At 31.0% G+C, this 25987-nt stretch overlaps 1 protein-coding gene across 2 annotated transcripts in view; it reads right to left on the reverse strand.

Moving 5' to 3' along the window:
- LOC127718790 (triple functional domain protein-like) overlaps nucleotides 1-25987 on the reverse strand; it is a 273187-nt gene that overhangs the window by 13709 nt on the left and 233491 nt on the right. The window contains exons 42-55 of one of the 2 annotated variants that reach the window (XM_052224840.1): nucleotides 24474-24551; nucleotides 22981-23102; nucleotides 21793-21859; nucleotides 21049-21152; nucleotides 20301-20370; nucleotides 19296-19475; nucleotides 18436-18564; nucleotides 16498-16695; nucleotides 15999-16176; nucleotides 14219-14264; nucleotides 11622-12126; nucleotides 2627-2847; nucleotides 1798-1945; nucleotides 879-1094 (exon numbers count right to left, since the gene is read on the reverse strand). In XM_052224840.1, coding sequence (XP_052080800.1) covers nucleotides 879-1094; nucleotides 1798-1945; nucleotides 2627-2847; nucleotides 11622-12126; nucleotides 14219-14264; nucleotides 15999-16176; nucleotides 16498-16695; nucleotides 18436-18564; nucleotides 19296-19475; nucleotides 20301-20370; nucleotides 21049-21152; nucleotides 21793-21859; nucleotides 22981-23102; nucleotides 24474-24551 — 2262 coding nt within the window. Of the gene's footprint in view, nucleotides 1-878; nucleotides 1095-1797; nucleotides 1946-2626; nucleotides 2848-11621; nucleotides 12127-13882; nucleotides 13899-14218; nucleotides 14265-15998; nucleotides 16177-16497; nucleotides 16696-18435; nucleotides 18565-19295; nucleotides 19476-20300; nucleotides 20371-21048; nucleotides 21153-21792; nucleotides 21860-22980; nucleotides 23103-24473; nucleotides 24552-25987 lie in introns of those variants that run through there. The other variant, XM_052224841.1, reaches the window with a different exon arrangement.

The raw sequence follows: 25987 nt of genomic DNA on the forward strand, positions 1-25987 counted from the left end.
AACATGCAGACTTCTTATACGTTCAGGTATTTCACATCCAATTTTTTATGGAAATATTCTTTATAAAGCACAAAAATGTCAGTATTCACCTCTGAAACTAACAAAACCTTTAAATAGACTTATTAAGAAGGGATATAGTTACGATACTGTTGTCAGGTCATTAAAGATTGCATATTTTGGCGTTAATATTGATTCACTTATAGGGTCTTTGCATCGGCACTAAACACATTTATTTAAAAACCAGTTGTTGGCATGACACGGGTTATGTTCTTCTCATATATGTTATGATGATATGATACTAAACCCCTAACGGGAAGGATTGTGCCTGATATTCATATGATGAAGACATAATCTTTCAATCAGTTTAATTGAAGTCTGGAGCTGGCATGTCAGTTAACTGCTAGTAGTCTGTTGTTATTTATGTATTATTGTCATTTTGTTTATTTTCTTTGGTTACATCTTCTGACATCAGACTCTGACTTCTCTTGAACTGAATTTTAATGTGCGTATTGTTATGCGTTTACTTTTCTACATTGGCTAGAGGTATAGGGGGAGGGTTGAGATCTCATAAACATGTTTAACCCCGCCGCATTTTTGCGCCTGTCCCAAGTCAGGAGCCTCTAGCCTTTGTTAGTCTTGTATTATTTTTAATTTTAGTTTCTTGTGTACAATTTGGAGTTTAGTATGGCGTTCATTATCACTGAACTAGTATATATATTTGTTTAGGGGCCAGCTGAAGGACTCCTCCGGGTGCGGGAATTTCTCGCTGCATTGAAGACCTGTTGGTGACCTTCTGCTGTTGTCTGTTCTATGGTCGGGTTGTTGTCTCTTTGACACATTCCCCATTTCCATTCTCAATTTTATGGGCATATACGCACCTTCAATGTCGCAAATCCATCCTCACCGAAAAATAAATTGATGCGATTATTATTCGTGAGATTGAGGCTATCATTCAGTCTCCATGATATATTAGGTCTTGGTCTTCCACATATTCTACATGTAAGGACAGCTGTGTCTGTTGCTTTAACAACGGCACTGGCCAATGGTTGATGAACAGAAGGTGTCATTTCATACTGAAGGTCGTGGTGTGAAATCTTAAATAAAAAAACTTATATTGAACATATCGGAAATAAAAGAATATGCTCTATACTGATTTTTAGATGGTGTCGAAGAACATACTTGAATAATGTGTTCATTTGATACCTGTTCTTTTGTTGACCTATACTAAAAAATCGTTATGTATAAAATACACCTATAGGTTGCATTTCTGTAAATATCGACAATGCAATTTTCCATAGGAACTCCTTGTACGGCTAAAACTGTACCACTTTTACTATGAAGTTTTGAAAATAGTTATATCCTAGAATGGAAAGTTCATATGCACTACTATTTTTTTCAAAGGTTTAAATATAGGGCTGTGAGGCATATTTTTAACATTTATATGCCCCGAACTTCTAAGAGTTTAAACTTACACTAAAATTCTGTACTACCCCTACCTTGACTTTAGGTCTTCCACAGATTTCAATTTGACCGCTATGCATGTGTATATTTACTGGTAACATTACCAAGTTATGTTTCTACGAGATGAAACATAGAGATCATATCTGAGAACCAGTACACAAACAAAACAAAATATCTATGAATATTATATATCTCCCCAAAAGAGGCATGGTTTGTGACACAGCTGTATTTACAAAGTGCAACCTTTATATATACATACCATAAACATTCCAATCGTTGGACCATCAAATTTAGAAACATAATGTTGTAACGTCAGTGCTTTGTTGCAGTACTTACTTTTCTTCGATATTCCTCGTGTGCTTCTTTCCATGGTAACGGAAGTGTTCTGCTTCTCCTGTCTAGACTATAGAACTGAACCTCGGATGTTCTCCTTTCTGGTCTCAAACCTTGCATTCGGAGCTTAAATAACTGCCATGAACTTTTCCTATTAGATGAATAAGAGCATATAATACTATGATATACACAAACGAACGAATTCTTGATGCGCATGAATTTTGGAAATGCTTTAATCTTGGCTATATCATATCATACCAGCTAGTTGTCCCTAATTCAATAATCAAACGAATTGAAAGTGACAGGGAAATATTTGCGTTACTAGTATATGGCTTGTGTTTTAGCTGGTAAAGATAATACACAAAATTTAATTTGTTTTATCAATGCAGACAACTGATAGAAAACCTTGCAGTCACTTCTGTTTTTAAATAATAAAAAACATATAGGAGGGATGCATTTGAATCATATATCATACAAAATATTGTTATGATAAAAAAAACGGTATAGCAACAACAATCGTCTGCTGAAAAAATATCAAGATTTGCTTGCTTGCAAAAACTCTACTCAATAGAGCAAGGTTAAGATGTGATTTGTGTCAATGAATTCATGTGTTACATGTCTGGATTTTCGAGTTTTCTTTTTCTATCTAAAGAATATTTTATCAAGGACTAATGTTAAAAAATCGTTGATTTCACTCTTCTTATGTATACTATTTCTATTATGTTTATCACTGTCATAAAATGCATTTCTATCGTTCATACCATGAATTCATCAATTTGTCTTAAAAAATAAGACAGACGCAGATAATTTGATGTTTTTCTTATTTTCGTACCGTAAACTTCCCTCTCCATCACGTGGTCCAATGACATATCCAGGCACCCAGCCTTCTGCTGCTGGTGACGTAGCGTTAGCGGGACGATGGACCAAAAACATGTTGTACTGATTGGTATAGATAATTTGTATTATTTCTCCTTTGGATACTGATATCTCGTCTTCCTTGAAAGCCATATAATCACATACTACATTTCCAACATGTATTGTTCCATCAGCAAACTGAAAGATAATGATTAAACTTTAATGTACAAATGTCCATCATGGGAAATGCCAATAAAAGACCCGAGCATTCAGTACTGCTCTGGTCAAGAAGAATACACACATATAATAAGACACTTGAAACAAAACTTGTTCCAGGCCGTTATAATCAGGACAAGAGAGTTATTAACAGAATAGAGTTGAGATCAATTTCCTATATCAAATATATTTTCTAAAACCTCCTGTATTGCACGTATCAGAAATAAGTGTTGTGTGAAATGAAATCCGCATCATGTGTGGGTCGTTGCAGCTATTGTTTGTCTGTTTCTCCACGAGGGTACCTTCCAACAATAGACAGTGCTTTGATACTTTATTTAAAAGACAATACTTTTTTTACTGTAAACATCCTTTTGATGAACTAATCCTGATATCTATGATGAGCGTATATGTAACTTTTCTAAACCTAAGATTGCAAGTCCTCAGGGCAAAGTGGTTGTTTGTTGTCTGTTGCACTGACAAGTTATTTATGTTTGTATCCAGAACTTCTTGTCTCGAGCGTAAATGATGAAGGTTACTCCAGTTACACTGAAATTAGTACCAAAATTTTAGTCTATGATTTTCGAATTTACGTTCCTTCGTAAATTCCGTATGCTTTAAACACCATTTCACTGAAACTTGGGGCTACAAATAAAACTGGACTACAAATAAAAACAAACACTTATCGTATAACGCTTCATGAATAAAATTAATTGAAATGCTTTGTCTATCATCTTTCAAAATCATGCATTGGATCTTAGACTAAGAAAAATTCATGGAGCAGGTTTATTATCAATATTTATTCCATCTGTATCGGGATAATTTTTTAGTTTTCATTCTATTTATTGTATACGTGTACTTGCTAACTTTCAGTATGCATTTGACTTATCAACATGGAAAGACTTCCCATGTGTTTTTTGAGACGTGAATATTTCTGTGTATTAATAAAATTTACAAAGATTTTCTCTCTTAAATCAAAGTTTCAGTTTTTTTTCATGATAAAGCATAGCTCCATGGTTTCCACGCATTCTCTGTAATGAGTTTATTACATATTTTTATTTACTTTTCATGATTATATCAAAATGTGTCAGTGTGATTGATTATCCTCCATTTTTTTCATCCTCTTTTATAGTCGATATGCGGGTCTTGGAAAGTATATGTATCTTCTTTTTGAGGTTGAGTGTAATCATGACACATTTTATACCACTATGTTGGTACTGCTGCTATTTGACTTTAGGTCTCTGAGGGAACCACCCCAGTAACCAGTGCCTTCTTAATGGCATGATTTGAAATTTACACTTTATCTGTGATTTTTTAAATTTCTTAATTATATAATTGTACTAAAACTCAGTTATTAAAAACCTAAGGTTCTAACTCCTTAGGCAAAGTTAACCTTAGATAAATTTGGCAATTCTTTTGATATTTCCTTAGGTCATATAGCTCCTTTCTTATTCAAGTACTTGTACATCCCTGGTTTTCAGCGTTCCTGTTGGGGGTAAAATTAGAAAAGCGCTACAGATGCACCAAATTTATAAAGTGTTATTTTCATCTGCAACTCTTTACGACAAAGTTAAATAAGGTTTTTTTTGTTATTCTGTAAAGGCTACTATGCTTTCAAACTTTTTTTCCATATTTGGTTTTTATTCTTAAGTTTAATGAATTTTTCTTATTCCACAAAACATGTCAGATGCATGGAAATGAGTATCCATTTTTTTTCTTTCAAACTTTTCATATTTATATCACATCTTCTTCCCATGAAAAATTATTTTTATTCAAATGTAAAACTACGTGAATGAAATTATAGTATCATCATAAATTAGACATATATTTTTTGTTCCCATTTATTACACAAGTGTTATGTTGAAATAAATGTTATAACTGCCAACATTTTAAATATCAATGGTGGTTTTAAATATCCATGGTGGTTTTAAATCTTCATAGTGGTTTTAAATTAAGTCGACAGTAGTTTACCGATGTTCAAATCTCGTAAATCAATTTAAAACGAAGACAAATGAAGGTAACAAACATTAACTGAGGGAAATCCATGAACTTCCAAAAGGTGTGTCGACGGGGTAAGTGTCTACTGCTATGCATGCACAGGAACTTATGCATCTGTTATAAATGTTGTAAGTGCTTATAATAAAATACAATAGTTAAGAATGCTTACATGATGTTTTATATCCATCGAATGCCAGTTTTTGATGTATCTAGTTTGTGTAATGAAGGATTTCAAGTGTCAAGACAATCCTTTGATGGAGGAAATCCTCAGTAAATCAGGGAAGTTGGCAGACCTGACTAGTTTTTATGTAGGAGTAACATAATAAATGATATTGGTTGTTAGTGTTACCAATGGAAAATAACATTAAGGTAACATCATCTTTTTGACAAATATGCTTCAATTTTACATCTCAAAATCTTGATATGGAGGTCACAAGTTTTTTTTAATGCATTGACAGAACATGTACTTTACGGTTCACCCTCTACAACCAGAATTCACATAAAACGCTTAAACAGATGCTATAGTCCATGAAAGCCAGGTAATCTTTTCTACTACATATGAAGGGAAAAACAGTATTAATAAAAGAAAGTATGGGGTACATACGAGTAACACCAAATGACACAAAAAATAGAATACATCTAGTATGCATGTACTTGTGAAGATAATCTTATTAATCAAGAATTCGGAGCTACATAGCCTTTCAAGTATTTCTATAGATTCGTACACATGTTGTTCAATTTGATAAATAAAAATAAGAACACTTTGTGATGAATTTGGTTATGATGCTCTTCGATATCGTATCTATTAGTCCTCCCAAACTAGGTTTTGGGAGTATTGGATGAAGGCTTATTTTTCCAGAAACGAGCATACACAATGAAATCAGTATCCTAAAACTCTTATACAGGTAAATAGATGTATCGACTGCTCCCCTTTTTTAAGCAACTTCCATGTACAGTAATGGAAAAGTTCAAAATTACCAACAATGACAGGAACAATGTTTTTGGAGTGGACAATAGTCAATGTATGACTGCATGTTGTGCAGCAGGAAACCCAACAAAACCAAGAGCAAACTCAAGTATTCAGTGGCCATCCCCTATATAATTGTATTTTAATATTTATTCAATCACTAGTGCAAAAGCAGTACATCAAAAGGAGATGACATGGTCAATTTTTGTTTTGCCTTTGATATGCAGTTCAGAAAAAAATGTCAATCAGCAACCATTCAAGAAAGGATGAATTAAAATGAATAACCTTGTTTACTTTTCAGTGATATCATTGTTGTTAATCTTGTCAAAATCTAATACTTTAAATATAGTTTCAGCATCCCTGGTAAAAATGGTCAAAAATAGCAATATTATTCAAAGGACAGCAAACATTTTATACCTTGAAGAAGGGGATATGGATAAATGTATATATTAGAAATTATTCTCAGTCCTGAATGCGACATTAACATTATAAATTTGATGTGAGTCATTTCTCCTGCTGATAAAAGGTACCAATATAATGCTTATATATATAGTCAGTGAAATCTGGCTTATCTAATGATGGTATATATTACAGGGTTCAACGTTAAAACTTTCTTGTGTGTAACTGTCTTGTGTTTCATGTTTATTTATACTGAAGTATTTTATAACATAAAGAAATGTTTTGGCTATTTAAAGGCTAATACAACTACAAGTAAGACAAAAACCTTCAATAGAAACACTTGTTTATTGTCTCGGTTTTTTGACAAGCTATAAATAGCAGTTTGTGAACACTACATATTTTTACATATCAGATGAACACATTTTTGAAACTCATACATAACATACCATATTGTTATCAGTGGTATTGACTAGTTTCCGGGTTTCTTAGATTTTTAAAAAAATGTTTGTTTGTTTGATATCTGACCCTAATTTAAAAATTCCAATAAAATTTAATTGAATTTAGCAATCTAGTTGTGTTTTGCTATTTTTAAAATAAAATTCTCCATTAATCAAAACTGTGATTTCTTTTACACAAATATTTTTGGATTGAAATAATTTTATCTTGTTGATTATCAAACAACTTATGATATTTGAGGCCAAATTATGATGAGAATGCATTCATATAATGTCTATAATCTTACATACATCCATTTTAGGATGAATTCCTGAACCAGTAGTGGATGTGTAAGGTCGTTCATAGTAACTTATTGCTCTAAGTAGGATGGTTAATGAACCAATTTACCACTGAATAAAACTAAATCTAATAAAAATTTATATAATGTTTGAGTAACATTTGCTGAATATTAGTTTTTAAATTAATAATGTCTCAATTTTTTTCTTCTGCATGGTATTGCCTGAAAACTCCCAAATGAAAAATTACATAGAACTCTGCAAGTTCTGCAATAAAAAAATGTATGGTAAGAATTCAAATTTTGAAATATTGTATCCAAGGAAAGATAACTCTATCTAAGCATAACCTTGACAACACCACTGACAACAATACTGCAAGTTGAAATCTTACACACTGTTCTCCTGTTAACAGTTTATTTTTAACACACTCCTACACACTAAATACACATACATACACCTTTTACACACATACACACAAATAAATACACAATAATTTCTACATAACTTTCTAGATCACCTACAATGTCAGAGACTTTATACAAAGTTTTAAATATCACATTTAGTTTTTTTAAAATGTTAAAATTATTGTAAAAAAGATTTTTCTAACAGTCATTTACAAACAAATGTACAAAAACAAACAACCACATGATTATAGGAGTTCTGTTCCAATATCGTTACTCAGATAATTATGTACTCAGAAACCCTAGTTTACTTATTGCAATACCTCAAAATCTAATGGAATAAAAAAAACATGTTTTAGGTAGAGAGGTAACCAGTCTTAAAGATGGATAATGTCTTGACAACATAACCATATATTCTAATAAATCAACTGGCTAACTCTTCAAAAAATATGCCTTTTGTTTAAGAATAAAGAATTTGACCTTGCTACAAACCAAAACCTTCAAATTTGGTATGAAATATTTTTTTAAGCAGCATTTTCGTTTTTTTTCTATAAATAGGCTGCATAAAAAATTTATGATAGTACCATATCAATTTCTGGTTTCAAATTCCATCAAAACCAAGAATTTTGCTTCAACTGACCAAGGGGTGATGAAGTATTAAAGGCACAAACATGGGTTTCTGGGTACGATAATTCAACAAAACAGATTTTTTAAAACTATAAAAATGTTGATAATAACGTTTTGCTATAATTTCTTTTGTCATGGAATTCTAGAGAAATAATCACTTAAATGTGTTACCATTATAATAGTGATGCAAGTGTTGTAATACTTCTACAGATATGGCAACTTTCAGTGTGGTCGAGAAAGATTTAAAAAAAAAAAAAAAAATTCAAATATTTCATAATTTCACAGCATAATTATTACCTTAAAACACTATACAAGTTTGATATACACATCAATTCCTGACTTAAGATATTTGTTTTAGTGAGGTGAGGACCAATTTAGACAAACATTCAAACTGGGATATCAGAGGGTCTGGATGGATGGTTCTTCAATTCCGTATTCTTTAATTTTTGGAGCCATTATTCTCTATTCTTTATTTTTTGGGACTATTTTTCTCTATACTTTATATTTCGCCACATTTTTCGGTAGTATTGATCCATTATTCTCTATTCTGCTAACCCCATCCAGACCCTCGTATAGATCTACAGGATTTTGTAAGCATATGAACATTGCTAATTCACTTCAAAATCAAAGCGTAAAAGCAGGCAACTCACTTTAAGGAAAAAAAAAAAGGAACTAATACTGGATACACAGAGGAATTTTTTGATTGAGCATTTTTAAGAAAATCTGAAAACTGATAAATTAATAATAAAATCATGAAAAACTAAAAAATAATATAACCCTGAAACAGTTCAATGGTTTGAATCATTTTTATTTCTTTAATTTTACCAGAACATTGTTGAAAGATAACATTGAACAAGCTTAAAATTTTCCTATCAATTTCCTATCAATTTCCTACAGAGAATTTTTCTAATGTAACAGTGAGCAGTTTGAATTATTTTATTAAATCTGATATATTAATATTTTGTAATTTTAGCAAAATTATAAAGAAGTCCTATCAAGATACTTAAGTCACGTAATTAGGTATTTTATATTAGATTAATGGGAAGGTTTCAAATTTACCCAAATTTTGTCTATAATTATCTGATTGCATTCATCGCCTACAAATAGAGCATTTAAATTATCAGTCTGATTTCAATAGTAGCTTTAGAGCTGACCAATATCCCCAATTCAAGAAGAATTTATGATTAATACAATGCAAAACCTTAAGTTAAAAGTACTTATACATAATTCATCCTGGAAATGCTATATTGGTTTTTATATGGCCTGTCAAAAGTGAAAATACCACCTTATATTTATTTTATTGCAACTGGTTAAATGTATTTGGATTAAAACAAAGCTACTTGCAAAAGTGAGAGATGATGAAATCAAAATTACCTACGAAACTCCGTTAAATTTACCTATAAACTTATCCAAGAAATCATGTCTCATCAATTCTTGGTTTTTAAGTAGCTTTTCAAAAATCAGAAAATATTCGAACCATGTGAACAGTTGCAAGAAAATATATATACAGTATTAGTTACAGATTATTACTATAAATAATTATTTTGTCTGAATACATCTAGTTAATCTCTGAGTGAATAGAAAATTTCAATTGTTACACAATTTTTGCTGTCCTAGCTAATTCCTACCTAAATACGATATAGCATTATACCCTTTGTCATGATCTAAATACGATATAGCATTATACCCTTTGTCATGATCTAAATACGATATAGCATTATACCCTTTGTCATGATCTAAATACAATATAGCATTATACCCTTTGTCATGATCATATCTAATTAAATGAATATATGGAATGTACATTTATTACAGTATTTGTTGACATTTAGTCCAAATTTTAGGTGTTACCATTTAACTGCTGTATGATATATTCTCTTGTAAATACATGTAAGACATGCCCTTCTTTGTATTTATAATTTTAATAGCATTTCAAAATTACCCAAAACTATTACTTGGAATCATCTTGCTTATTGTTGAAGGCTGTAAAGTGACCTTTAGTTGCTTAAATCTGCTTCAGTTTGATGGTTGTCTCATTGGCGATCAAACCACATCTCCTTAATTTCATATTGACACAATCTTTTTCACAGTCTAGGTATTCTACCAGATCTTACAATCTTAATTCCAAGATTTCATTCATTCCTCTCAATTACAAATATAGTGATAAATGACAAAATAAAGAAGTCTCCAAGAACTAAAGACCAACATACAGATAACATGTATAATGAACACAAAATACAAAACAAACTTTTGTTCAAAGACCATGCTCATGTTGCAGGAAAGAAATGCTATTCAAAAAATATATTTCCTTAACTAGTTTCCCAGTGTCAAAACTTCAAAATTTTGATCTTGTTTTTCCTGAGTTCAACTGGTACTCTTTTTTCAATAGCCCCATTTATTATTCAGGTAAAAGGCAACCTTATGGTATACATGTTCCTGTGTTTGAATCCCTAAAGCTCCATTTTCTGTTAACCTAACCTTACCACTAACAGGGAAAAATGCATGTAACAATTTATATCTCTTTTTGAAGACTCTTTTTTAAACTGCATTTTTGTCATGTTCCCTAAAATTCTGGTTGCCATGGCAACAGCTCAAAATATCTGATATTTCTAAATTTCTACATACATGCTACTATAATAAAGAGGATTTTGGCAGTGGTACAGTGTATTACCAGAATAGTTCTATACTGTGTTAAATGGTAACAGGTTTGTTAAATATTGGTGTTGTTCTTGCTTCCATGCCTTGAATTTTTTTTCCTTTACAAAAATATATAACGATCAATAAAATCAGACGAGTCATGTTTACATTAACCAATTTTTATCCCTCTTTTATCTTGCTATTCAAACTTTCAGTTGACTTTAAAGAAATTATTTCCCTTAAGTATCATGAATTTCTTTTGGAATTATTCACACTGTACTGTAAAAAGTTCTTTCATTCTTATGGTTACATTTTGTGTACCAAATATTTATTTTTTTCAGTTTCTAATTACCAACCCCCAACAATGCTTAAATCCATGATTAAAACTTGAGGTTCACAAAAAAGTACATTCAAAGTATTCTGTGACAAATTTTGTGACAATGGTCTATGCTTGGATGCTTGGAATGTTTCAAAACACATTTCTGAAAGATGAATTGAAAAAGAGTCTATTGCACATAGCTTGCACAAAGAATAAATCAAAAACACTTACAGGGAACATTTCACCTGCATGTTGTTTAAACCAAAAATATTTTGCAAATAAAAATAAAATTGCTCCTTATCACTCTCTGTATAATAAAAACAAGCAATACAAAATAAAATTGGCAGTTATCCCTTCCATTTTTCTGAAGGAAAACAAAAAATCAAAAAATGTAATTCACAGATCTCTTAAAAAAAGGAAGAAGATATATGAGGTCAGATGTCTGATTTTATCAATTTACAAATAATTTCCACAGGAAATTTCAACCATGTGACAAAAAAAATAACATGCCTTGTTAAACATTGACAATAATATCATCTTGCATTGTTAAATTCACGATGCAGAGTATAATTATATATATCCTGTGTCATAATCACTAAAATGTTTCAAGTCAGCACTGCATTTCCATCTACGCTTTAAACACACACTGACGATCATGATCACGATGCTGTCAGACTTACCGATTCATCTTCGTTATTGTCCGACGATGTGTTATGATTTGTGGCGCCATCTGCTGGGCCACCATTATTTATAGAAATCCTAATTTCATCATCTTGTAATAAATCGGGAACTTTATCAGTCTCTGACTTTGATGTAGATGGAGCATCACTTTTTGATTTCTTCAGTGAAGTTTTAAATCCTTCAAAAATGTTTTTCTTTGGTTTTGGGGACACTTCACCCATGAAAGAGGGACTGTTACAAGACGACGTCATAGTTAATTTGGTTAATTTTTCCTGGTCGAATTCTTTGTCTGTTTCAGTAGGAGAATTTGGACATGACAACTTTGAACTTTCACCATGTTCAATATTAATTTTGCCGGGATTGGGCACAGAACGACACCGAGTATATTTTGAGTCCTGTAGTGAACCAGGCGGAGTCTGAGAACGATCTTTTTTAGGATGTGATTGTGACTGAGTTTTCCTGAGTAAACCTTCTCTTGGTGTATGACTTAATTCTGGTGTTGACCTACAAAAAGAATCAAATTCATTATCATTTTTGAACTACTTTAATACTATTTTCATACAAATGGCAAGTTTTTCAACATAAAACAATTGAGAATTAGAACCATGAAAAATTGTGAGAGTAAGTCCCTACATAACTTTATGATTCATTAAAGTAGAATGTAAGAGTATTCTTTGAATTTTTTTCTTTAAAAAAAAAAGGTCATCTGCCCTTTTTTTGCATTCCTATGAGTTCATTACGTTACTATTAGAAAAAAAAACTAAATTTAAAAAAAAATCAAAAAACCATCTACAGCTGTGTATAATACGCATCCCTCTAATGACTATATGTTTTAGGAAAAAAATACAAATGCAGTAAATGTCTCTGTAACATATTCTTGTTACTACTTCATGAACTGCAATCCTGAGCATTCATGATTTAGAAAGGGTATAAGTAAATATTAATATAGTGAGTGTTCAGGAGGATTAAGTTACATATACATAATTTAGAAGCTTTCAAAGTCAGAATGTCTTATAGAAAGATATATAAATGAAGATATGTGAGCAAGTGATTTATGCTTCCTAACTGAACTTTTAAGCTATAACATGTTGTCTACATATAGTGATTTAATTCTCAAAATAGAGATGTAGTCTGAGGAAAGATCATAATATAAACAACTCACAAAAAATAAGAATACGTGTCCATAGGAAACCATGACCCACTCACTTGGGAATGTGCCAGGTAACTTCCTAAGATGTTTTCAAGTTTGTTTGTGTTGTAAGTTGCTGCCTCACTGATGTTTACCCAATATCTCCTTTTATTCATATATAAAGTTATGGACATGATTAAACTTTATACCATTACATTCTATGATATGCTTGTACAGCATTGATTGGGACTGTCACAAGGTTTATTAAAATGTCACTGATTAATTATAAGTGTAACTCAAATTCACAAAATATGCATACTTTCCTTTTCCATTAATAATATTCTATAACCCAATATATATTAAGTATTTTTTTAGTTCCAACCAATGTATAACAACATCTTGCCATTAATTTTAAAGAATTAAGTCAGATTATCAGGATTTTTCATTTTTTTAATGAAAAAATACTGTTCATATTCAATCAGATAGCAATTTTACATATGCTGAATATACTTTCCCTAGAAATTCTTGTATAAACTGCAATATTTTTTACCTCAGAAACTATTCATGTGTTAACATATTTTCTGGCAACAGGTTCAGTATATTATATTAATGCTTCATCTTTTATTATTACAATAGAATTGTAAATTATATTTATACTTCACAAGGAGCTTGGACTTGTTCAAGATAATGTAACAAGCAATTAATGAAAAAATAAATAAATAAAAAAGCAAGTTGAATTTGAATTTTATTAAGCTGTTCTTTTAATTGTGAGGAGCTGATTTTGCTCTGGTATAACAGCTTGATCCAGGTGATTAGTTGTCTTATATTTCATTTATTTTAGTTTTAACACCGAAAATGTATATTTTTATTATTTAATCATATTGATAAATACTAGTATTGACCAATTGGGAGACACAATAGTTTTAGGTGTAAATATGTTCTCTTTGATCCATAGTCGTTTTCAAATAACATTTTGAAGACTAATTTGCATAAGCAAAAGAAGCGTAATAGCAAGAGTAAAGAATGTTCTTAGTGTTTGTAATATAAGGGAGGCAATTCTAGCAAGATTTTAAGTTAGCATGTTATATAGCTGTTGCCATAGTGATGAGTATATATTTGGTATAAACAAACCATTTGTTAACTTTTACTGAAAATAAATAAGCAATGATGCAAAATTAAACTTAAAACACAGAAATGTTGATAAAAGCAAAAGGTAAAATATTTTCTTTCTTTTAAATTGGATCTGGAACTTATCTTTTCAGAACAAATTTGTCAACTTATTATCATTCTTGTGAATAAAACCTATGGTACCATAAATTTTAATATTGAAGACTAAGAAATATGTATTCACCCTTTAAATAATAACTTTATAAAGGTAGATACTGATGTGCATAACCTTTGTTCTGAGAATATGTCCTAATTAAAAGGGAACAAAAAGATAAAACATGTAAATTGATGGATACTTACGTTTCTTTCCTGACTTTATTTTGGTATTCTATAGGTGATTGAAGTGCTACAAAATAATTATTTTGACTGTCAGAGAGTTAAAAATTATATTATATATTGACAATTTGCCTGTGTGTGACTTCCTGACACTAAAACCTGTATATAAAAGTCGTCCACTGGACCCAAGAAAACTGACCTTTGAATTGAGGTCCAAAAGTGCATAGGTATTACTATAGTGTAACAAGACAGGTTTTCGCTGTATAGAGGCAACCTTTAAAGCAGGTTTGACTGAACTCTCAATATTTTCAAAATGCAAATTGAAATATTACTGTAAATTCAAACATTATCACTTGCATTAATGATGTGTTTACTGATCATTCAACTGAAATTGTGATTAAAGATTGGGTTTTCAGTAAATGTTGCATAATAAGGTAGAATTAGAATTTGTGTGCTGCTATAAATTGGATATTTATCCAGTAGCATTTATCAAACTAATAAAGACATGACAAAGTTTTTGATTTTACAGTATCTTTTCCATTGCAATGTTCTTAGGTGTTGTATTTCAGTGGTCCTGGTGCTCTTTTCACAAAAAGATCTCACAACATAACAATCTCAAGTTATTTTGAAATGTTCATGACTTATTAGTACTTTTTATCGTAATATTTTTAAAAATTGATCGCAGTCTCATAAAATTTACCTCACTTTCACATTCCCTATGATTTTTTTCTAATAAATCTTCCCCCTGTAAACTGTTTCTGAAATCCCAACCAAGGTAACTCATATACTACATATTTCATATTTTTCATGTTGGGGGCTTTTTATAGCAGATTATAAGGTATGGGTTTTTCACATTGTTGAAGGCTGTATGGTTTCTGACCAAGTCAACTCATAAAAATACTACAGTTGATTGAGTATGGTCATCTGAACTCCTGACAGTATCTATTCTAAGAATTTGATTACAGTGGCATACAGTAACAATTTTCTGAATCATGATAAAGTTACATGCAAGTCAGTATAATTTTTCATTGTTTATAACATTATGTTTTGTGAAAAGAGCTTATGCAAGTGCATGTATACATGTACATGTATAAGACTTTGATTGATTTTGGAACATTCAAATACGAAATAAAAGAAGAATTTTGGTCTGTTTAAAAATTTTCTTGAATAAACTCTATTTTCAAACAGTTACAGACTTTGCATAGAGATTTTTTTCAACCCAAAATAGGTTAACAGATGTATTGATATTCATTTGTATAAGGTTGATTTCTATCGGACGCAGCTCATATCATAAGAAAAAATTAAAGAGAACTCTTTTGTCATGTCAAGGTCTTTTATAGCTTACTATACAGTATATGGGTTATGCTCATGGTTGAAGATTCTACAGTGCCCTAGTTGTTAAAATGTACATCCTTTGGTCTCTGGTAGATAGATCTCTTTTTTGCAATAATACCTAATCTCCTTATTTTTATATAGGTATATCTATATCATTTACCACATACAAATAAAAGATAAAAACTTTCCACATGTTCTTTTTATTGTGCTCTGAAAATCAAATACATTTTGGCCCCTGGAAACACAATTTACAGACTAATTATTTCTATTTTAGGAAGCAGATATTAGTCTGAAAATTGTGTTTTTCATTTTTATATTATTATTATTCTAAAAAAAATTTTTTTAAATATATTATACGATTGATGTTTTCCAGAAAAAGATATAATCTTGTGTTAAAAAGCCTTTTTTTTCACAGAGTCTTAAGAGAAATGGAGTCTGCCATTAATTTCTGAAATGGTCCTATTTTTACCTCTGAGAAAATCCCCTTGCATATCTAGTAATGACGTAATCCGCAATGTCCACGTATGTTTGACGGCATCACTTGGTGCCTGTATCACAAATTTACAGTCTGAACCGGGAGTTTTGTTTATCAACATAAACCGCAACGGTTCACCTTCCACTTGTTTGGTTAACGCCATATTGTTTACCTGAATAATACAAATATTTGAGTGATGACAAAATTTTAAAAATAAAAAAAAATCAGACACTTATATTCACATATTGGCAATTTTTCATGTCTTAAGAGTTTTTTATTCACATATCATCTTAAATTTAAATTCAATCATACTTATCATCTCTATGCTTGACCTTTGACCAATAAATTTATCACAAAAAAAAGATTTATGACACTAAGTATAATCAACCTGTCTTTTTCAGCTATCTGTCCCTGTTTTTTTTTCTGTATTTGGTATAAATTCCGGTTTTTACCATATCAATGAAATAAATTTAAACTCAAAACATTAACTTACCTTAATACTATTTTTATACACATAATTTGCATTTGAAAGATCTCCTCGTTTTTTCTCTGACATTTCACTGAATAATATAATTTGTTCAAACAAAAAAACACGTCTTTCTTTAAATTTTGGTTGTGACTGTCCCTGTGATATTTCCGATACTAATAATGTATCCTGAAGTAACAGTTTTCCTTGAGCAGTTATCTTTCCCTGAAAGTGAAATTAACAGTAAGTTTTTCCCTTCATCTAAATGTTTCCCTATAGCCATGGAGATATTTGATACACTCAAACTGTTGTTGGGATCAATATGTTTCAAGGGACAAAAATGGCTTCTCAATAGTCAGAAAGACAAGATTTTTTGAACTATTGTTTGAAAATTTGGGCTGTTAAATTGCAGTGCTGCACTATTCTATAAAATTCTGACATGTTTGATTTACTCCCACTATTTGGTCACACTTCAGATGTCAAATTTCCCAACAAGATTCTTCCAGACAACCCGTTATCATTCAACAACATGGTGTTTTGATGAATAATTTTTATAGCTCAAAGTATTGGTTCTGAGTGCTCTTCTCTTATTCATACTCTCCATGTCTCTACATCTTGTCTTATTGCTTTGCTTTTCCTTAGTTATGAATTGTCCTTTCAATACCTTTTTTTATATTAATTCTGATTAATTAATTGTTGTTTGCTTTATGTTCAATGGCAAAGAAAAGCTGTATATTCATTCATGGACATTTTTTTCTGATTTAATTCTGTTTTGATATTTTCTACATCCTATTTGATCTGGTAATGCAATTGCCTACACCATTCCCCATATTAGGGCTATTCCAGAAAAAAATGCAGGGGGGCAGTTGGAAGGCACTTTAAATTAAAAATACATGGGTGATGGTTATCAGAGGTGTAATGCACTATGATTCTCAATTACAATTGTCTGGGTGGCGGGTGCTGAAACAAACTGTCTTCCAACCCGCAACCCCCATACATTGTTTTCTGTAATAGCGCTTAGCAATTTCCTAGTAAATTGAAAAAAAAAAATCACACTTATTTTACTCTGGATTTATTTATCATTCGTGGGTAACAATATTCATGGACTCAGGAAAAAATTACTTCATTTCGTTGGTTTTGTTTTCAGAAATTCTACAATAATCCTATAGGAAATCTGTATTTTGATGAACGTTTGAATTCGTGGCTCACCTCTACCCACAAAATCTCAGAAAAATGAATACCCCATGAATAACAATGATCCACAGTAACACAACAACTTTTTTCTTTTCTTTATCCCTCCAGGATTGCATGTCTCTTATAAATTATGGTATCATGTTGTAAAATAATCCATACAGCTAAAATGGTTATAATTTTTACTTCAAGGACCTTGGCTACTGTCCAGAATTGTTATATGTAACATGCATTTATGTGTAAAAATATTAAACTTGTATGTACTATTGCATTGTTTTTCTTTATGTTTAATTTTCCCATAAAGCAATCTTTTCATAGAAAAATTGAAATGCTAACCTGTACTGTGGTGAGATTTTATCTTTCGTTTTAAATAATATCAATTTCTTTCAAGCTATTTGCATTTTAACTCAATATTCTAATTATTAACTAATACATATTTCTTTCAAATTAACTTTTTTTTCAATGTTCAGACATGTTAAAACTAGAAAGTTGTCTTGTAACATTAACAATATCAATTTGACTGCACCAGTGAGGTATTTTGATAATTAATGTGTCTCTTCAGTAATGCTCTAGGGCAAATTATTTGAAAATCACATCGAAAAATTTGGTGTTATCTAACATAATTTTCCTTAGACTAGACAGAGACAATACTTATATAAGGAATTTTTTTTCTCAGACATTTGGAGTGATTCCCTGATATCAGTGTATTTTATTAAATTGTCCTAATTGTCTTCATTTATTTGTTTGCTATGTGTTAATGTTTCTCTAGCTTACATCAAATCCTTGCAGTCGTCCAACTTGCATCATATCATTGGCCGCCTTTGGAACGACACACATGACCTCTAATGCCTTCTTCAAGCTCTTGGTGTCCTCTCCTGCACGATCAGTATATTTCTGTATATCCTAAAATTCAGAGAAAAGTTATGTACTAAGTAATTGACAGAAATTGTACTAAATCTGTAATTTCTTGAGGCAATGCACTGTAGAAAGCACTAAAACATTCACTCAATTATATATTTCATTTTCCAGCAATTTATTCTAGTTCAGGACCATTCGTTAGATGCATTTTTATATTTTTACTTCCTTAGCTTGCTGATGCCATGATAAGAAAATGATCTTAAACCAGATTTTTTACTTTCTTTATGTTGTTTGATTGCTGTATAACTGATATATGCCCACATTTCCTTTTTATTCATACAGAATTAATCTTCAGAGAATTTTTTGCTCATTAGTTTGGCATAAATCTGGCTGTTGGTTTTCACTTTTGAATTGTTTTACATTTTGTCATGCTGGAATTTTCAGTTTACACTAGGGTGTGGTATCTGCTCATTGTTGAAGGCCGTACAGTACCCTAGTTTTTTACATCCTTGTTCTTTATTTTCTGGTGGATAATTTTCCCATTGGCAATCATACCACATCTTTTTATATTGGTATTTGTTTTGAAGTGATTTTTACTCTGTTTCTGAATGCCTCATGTACTAGTCCAATTAGACAGGTATAAATGAAGTAAAGAATACTCTATACTGGTTTCATCAAAGGGGAGTAGGAAAATCTGTCTTAATGGGGAAAAAAAATAATAATTCAAGATCTCCTTCACTTGTTCAAATAAAATAACAGTTGTTAATTCTACCTACCCTGAGTAGAAGTTGATACTTCATGATCCTCTGTACTGGCTTTATCAGAAGGTCTGGCAACATTAACCGATGACCTAATTTCTGTCGAATGTCTTCGAACACTTCTATATATTCAGCGACAATATACTCCGATTTGGGTTTATTTTCACAATATTTAACATACATATGTAAACGACGCTCCTGTAAATATATAAAAATTCAGTTTTTTTTTAAGCTAGATAAAAGTTCCTGTTTTCTATCAAATTATTTTGCAAAGATTGTGCATGCAGTTTATAGAACTTAAAAACGATTGTCTGCATCGTGATCTTAAGAAATCACTGAAGCTGGAGGTCTTATTTACGATTAGGATTATCTTTCCCGTTTTTATTTTTCACGGTGTTTTTAGAATTAAATTAGCACTGTCTTTTATTAACAGCATTTTGTTATTTTTTTCTGTTTTCAACTGATTTTTCTGTCCCAATTATAACTGTTAAAGAGTATTATCACTACTAACTTTGAGCATCTGAAACTTTGTCATTGGAAAACTACTTGAATATTAAGCGCATGTCTCTTAATAGGAGTTCCAAAACACATATCCCTCAAAAGGAAATACAGAGACTTTTTCCAAAATCATCACATTAAAAGGATCAACATTGAGTATTTAGGTATATTCAAAATGAAAAAAAAACATGCATTCAATTACTGTTTGAAGGTCATTCAGAAAATAGGGACTGAATTGAAAATGACACAATGACACATTGAAAGTTATCATCAGTTTCATATTTCTTCTGGCAGAAATAAAGCCTATAAATACATTCTTAAACATGACTTCCCTCATCCAGCTTTTCAACTTTTCATAGTCTTCTGGTTAAAAAATATCGTCTGAAATATTTCATTCTATTTACTTTTTATTTTTTCAGTATAATAAGCTTTACTTTCATTTTTTCAGTGTCATAAGATTTATTTTCATTTTTTCAGTATCATAAGCTTAACGTTCATTTTTTCAGTATCATAAGCTTTACTTACATATCGTGTAAACAAACTACCAAGCTGATCAACATCCCATACAGCCTTTTCTACCTCAGGTGAAAAGTTCCTACAACAAAAGATCCAAGTGAATATAGGGATATCATAGAAATCTTTTGTTTAATAAATTACAGCTAACAAATGAACTAAACGTAGTTCAATTCAGATCAGAAATCGCAGAGATCCAGTTCAATTGGTCCTGATGAAAATCCTTTGTAAATCTATGATAAATGAGCATGGTCTTTGGTTTTCTCATTGAAAACGTTTTATGTTTAGTCATGTCAAGGTCCTTTTTTTATCAGCTTATAAGGTTTTGCTCATTGTTGAAAGCTGTTCAGGTGACCTTTTCTTCCACTTCATTTGGTCTCTGGTGTATATTTTTCTCATAGGCAACCAACCCACATCTCCTTATTTTCATATATTCCAGATTTTCATAAATCAGAAGTACCTACACTGAAATATCTCACTTGTATCCGAGAAACTACAAAAAAACTTAAGGTTGAATATATAATAACTGATCCGTGAAAAAAGGTCAAGGTCAAATGAACCCTTCCAGACAGACATGTACACCTCACAATGCTCAGTAATGGACCTAACCCCTGAAAACTAATTAAAATGTCTGCTATTCTTGTCAATACCCTAAAATGAATTAATACTCAAGGCAGAAATGATTTATTCCTATATGGATTGAGGAAATACAGGGTAACCTTTAAAAGCAATCAACCCTAAAAATACATAAATATCTTACTCTCGATGCCAGTCATATATCTGGTGTATATTTCCAAATACTATTTTATCTTTTCCTTGCAGGTCTTCAGGCATCCCATGCTCCTTCAGGTATTCCATATAACCCTGGAATTACACAATATCAGTCAGAAAATTGTGTTCTTCAAATTTGAATCTATAAACAAAGTATCAACTTTCTGTGAAATAGCGTGCAAAATATACGGAACATGTATAACAGACAAGGTGAGATCAACTTGAGAGTTTACTAAATGTATGAAAATATCAGAGTATATTTTTTGTTCTTTGTTAGGGTACCATTTTTGGCATTTTACAGGTAAGAAAACCTTTTGTGAAGTTCGTCATTTATTTCACTATTTCCACATATTTTTTTAAATACATGTAAATTTATCTTTGAAATAATTAAAATGCTGCCAATGTTAACTTTTAAATAGTGAGCAAACCTTTTTTCTGTCAATAGATGATAGCATTACAAGATTACTTTACCAATCATTTTGTGTACCACTTAACCTTATTGAAAATATATATATATATATCTTCAAAATCATTGAAAATTGTTATTGCTATCTTTACTTTTTAAACATTTCTTTAAAATCTGCTGCAATTTTAATGTAAATCAGTTTAAATTAAAAAAAATTGTCCCTCTCTTCTGAATTGTTGTAAATGAGGATGAGAATCTAAAAGGTAATGTTATGTCGTCCCAGACCTCCTCGAACATTTACTATTCATACTCCCATATTAAATTTACCTCTACAATCAGTCCTAAATCTTTTACATAGTCTTTTTCTGTATCCAGTAATTCTTGCATCACATAACTGAAATGTACAAAATAAACTTTAAAAGCAAGGATTTAAGTAATAATGCTGCTAAATTTTTCTAACTTTATATGTTTCAGATGTATCTTCTTACTGAAGTTATTTCAATAATTGTTTTCTATTTTAATTGTTCATTTAACAACAATAAGTGGTAAATAGTTATACAAATACACTAAACAATTTGAATATAACAACTCTTGTAAACTAATATGATTTTTTTTTTTTTTGAACATTCTAAATTTTTGGGTTTAGAATATATCTTGTAAGAATGTAGTTTGTGTTGCTTTAAAATGTTTTTTCCTTAAATTATTATATAGTATTGTATATTTATATCAATTCTAATCAGATAATATTTAAGATAATGTAACTAATATCAGTAGAAAACAATTCATGTTTGTGATATCAAATCTCTTAAAATGCATTAAAAAGGAATTAATGCATTTCTGACCATCAATGTGTAATTTTATTGTTGCAATTTTTTCTACAAATGCAGTTTATATTTAAACATTTAACCAAATATGAACTATCATGTCAACAATTCTAGTGCCAGCCCATACAACAATGACAGAGAGGTCAAACTAGCTGGTTTTTAAAGTTGATCTACCCCATTAAGACTGCAGTAGGTCTGATATTGATATATCACTAATTAAACAAATTTTCCCATTAGGTGACCAAAAAAAAGTACTATTTGAATCTAAGTCTAATCAGTTCCATAAATGGTAAACTACATGCAATAATAAAGTATGCTACTTGTCAAGGCTTGTAGCTTTCTTTATGATCTCAAAAATTCTTTTATCAGTAAAGAGGGGTGGACAAGGGGGTCCCCGATTCCCACTTCCCTACCCCTAAACTCCCACTTTCCTTCCCCCTTGCTCCCAAACAAAAATCTGTCCAAATTTTTCTCTAAATCAGTTTCTATTGTTACTCCCCTCTTCACAGTTCCCGCCCACTGACTCCCACTTAAACCTGCCCCCTGATTCCCATGTTCCCTAACCCCTGTCCACCCCCTCAGTAAAACTGACAAATAAGATGATAAACACATCCACAATGTTTTAGCAATGAAAATTTCGATCTTTTAAAGGAAATTTTTGTTTCATTTATTATGTGCATCTTTTTTTTACCTTCTTTTCTCTCTATACATTTCTTTTTTCTCTTCTGTCAGCTCCGATGCCTGATCATCAGCAGTTTCACCCCCAGATTCTGAGGACAGTTGATGGTCAAATGGATTGTCATGGTTAGGGTCCTGTAAAGAAGGAAACAAAATCATATATTTTGCAATAAAATACTTCTTACATCTATGCAGTTGTTTGTTCTTTGTCATTTTTGGGGTTTTTTTTCCATGGTTTTGTTGTTTTCTGTTCCATTTATGAGTTTAGTGTCCCTTTATTAAACACAAACTTGACTGATATTAAAATTCCAATTCAAGACATACATGAGCATCAATAAAAGACTTTATTTTCGGTATCTTTCAAATATGAATAAAAATAAAAATGATAATGATAATGTCAAAGTCTCAATTTTTATGGCATTCAATGTTAATTCATTGATTTTAAGATGCACACATTTTGTGCATTGATGAAAAATTGAATTTTCACAGATATTTGATTTCCTGGTTTTAACAACTTTTGCAAAGTAAAGTCAACCTTACGTATAAATGTCACTCAAGGGAAGGCTAGTAAATGCCCTTTATAGACAAGTGTCCTTTATAAAGAGGTTGTTTAAGGAACCACTTTACATGCAATTTGTCAAAACTGGTTGTTTTAAACAGGTTTTCAGTCCATTTTGCCACTGAAAAGGGTACCTGCTGCCAGTTTTAGGCAGCGCCTACTATAGCAGCTGTCATGTAAAATTAGATCTGGGATTTTGATCATATTTTTAATCTATTAATTGCTTTCATTCGAGATGACATTTTTCACATAGCGGAATATAGGATGTTTCCAAAAAACCACTACTGTCCTACCTTTTATTGTGATTGCACTCTATAATCCTGGCCTACACATTATCCTACACAATTTACAATGGTGGAATCCGACATTGTTTTCACCAGAAATGTTGCCTTGGAGTTTCAGGATCAGTTTATTTACATATTTTTTGGACCACTCAAACTTTTCATCAAATGCAAGGTAAGTCTAGAGAAATATTCTGGTGCAGACAATAGGCTACTGTAAAGTGCAGGAAACTGTATCACATCAATGACACAAATTTTACAGGAGAGTGACAAATGTTATGAAATTAAGGATCCTGCATAGAAACCAAGATGGTGGATTTACAATGGAAAACATTAAGGATAATGTGAAGGTCAGGATTATACAGTGCAATCACAATAAAAGGTAGGACTGTAGTGTTTTTTTGGAAACATCTTTGGTTCCGCTATATAAGAAAGACAATTCTATAGGAAAATACATGGGGGGGAATCTAAACTGCCTGTTGTAAGCAGGTATCTTTTTTATGGGGGTGTCAGTTAGACCAGGTTCGACTGTAGTACTTTTTTGAACCCATGAAAGTAAACAATTTATAACCCACATTATAACTGCAGTTTTTAACATGATAAAATAGGTAAATGATGCCCCTCTTCAATATCAGATTGCTCTTATCTTTATAATGATTTACATACCCCAACTCTCTGGTTGACCATATCTTCAAGATCTTTTACTGCATTCTCTGTATCTGGTTGTATTGTCAATGTTGATGCCTGCAAAAATAGAAAAAAAAGATAAAGATTACATTTTAACAAACTGCTAACGATTAGGAGAAAGTTAGAAACTTCAGAGTAATTAAAAAAATCATATTTTGAAAAAGGAAAGACAACATCATTGTATGAAACAAAACAAGATCCACACCCATTAAAATTTAAACAAAAGCCACTATAATCCTTCTACATACTGGAAGTTAACTTAGGTATTCAAAAGGGTCAAAGGATAAATTTATTCCTGTTGGATCAAGGAATTCTACTAGGAAACATTGATATTACATCACTGACTGATATCAATTTTCCTGCCAGAATTTGCATGGTTAAATTAAGATATGACATTGTATTAAATCAGTTATGTAGATAAAACTGTCAGTTAAATATTGCTGACTCAAATTTCATGAAAATGACATGGCCATGATGGGTGTTACAAATTTTAAATTCCAAGAATCTTTCAGTATTACTTGAAATACATGGAATTCAAATTTACCTTTAAGTGTTTCCCCAGCATGTATATAAATTCCTAATTTAAGGACTTTCATAATTAGTAATCTTGTATCCAAGCAGTTTCATGAAGTACTTCTCAGCAATATACCTTAAGATTATTCTCAAGAAATGGAATAAAATATTGTATTTTTGGTGTTACAATGTGTATTTCAGAAATGTAAGTGTACTCAGCACTTCCTCTTTGTGTAACCCCTGCTCAATTATTCAAATGAAAATCCTGCCTTTATTCAATCTCAATGGAAACACAGTATTTTTAAAAACTGCAATACAACTTGTAATTTCTGGCAGTACCAAAATGTATATCAGTAGTATAAATGTACTCAATACGTCCTCTTTGTGAAACCCCTGCTCAATTATTCAAATGAAAATCATGCCTTTATTCAATCTCAATGGAGAAGCAGACTGTGCATTGATCTACAGAATCCCTACAAATAAGCTGCTGTTATATATTTTTGATGTACATGGTGTAAAAAATCTAACATAACTAATGTGTAAAAATCAATACGATATTTACAGAACGTTGTCGTGTTGCAATCAATATCGGCTGTCTATTGTTACAGAAGTCAACAGTTCTTACTCAAAAATATCAGATCTAACTGCTTTGGTGTAAGATTGAAGAAAATTAAGAGGAAAAAAAAAAAAAGGGTGGGGGGGTTATTGTAACATTTGAAAGATGAAATTTGTTTAACCTTTTTTATCATTGAAATCTATGTAATTACAAACAATATAACCTGTCTTGTGTTACAGAAAACAAACCGTTGGTGTTAAATGGAGAAAGTCTAGAGGAACATCTAGTTATTAACATGATCCAGAATTACAAAATTTAATAAAATATTTCGGTTTTAATCTCCTCAAAACATTGGAAAACTCAATTTAAGGATTTCATAGTCAAAAGGCTGCATTTCATTATCATGTGCAAAAAATGAACATCA

Source organism: Mytilus californianus, unplaced genomic scaffold (genome assembly GCF_021869535.1).
Source record: "Mytilus californianus isolate M0D057914Y unplaced genomic scaffold, xbMytCali1.0.p SCAF_10, whole genome shotgun sequence".
Lineage (NCBI taxonomy): Eukaryota > Metazoa > Mollusca > Bivalvia > Mytilida > Mytilidae > Mytilus > Mytilus californianus.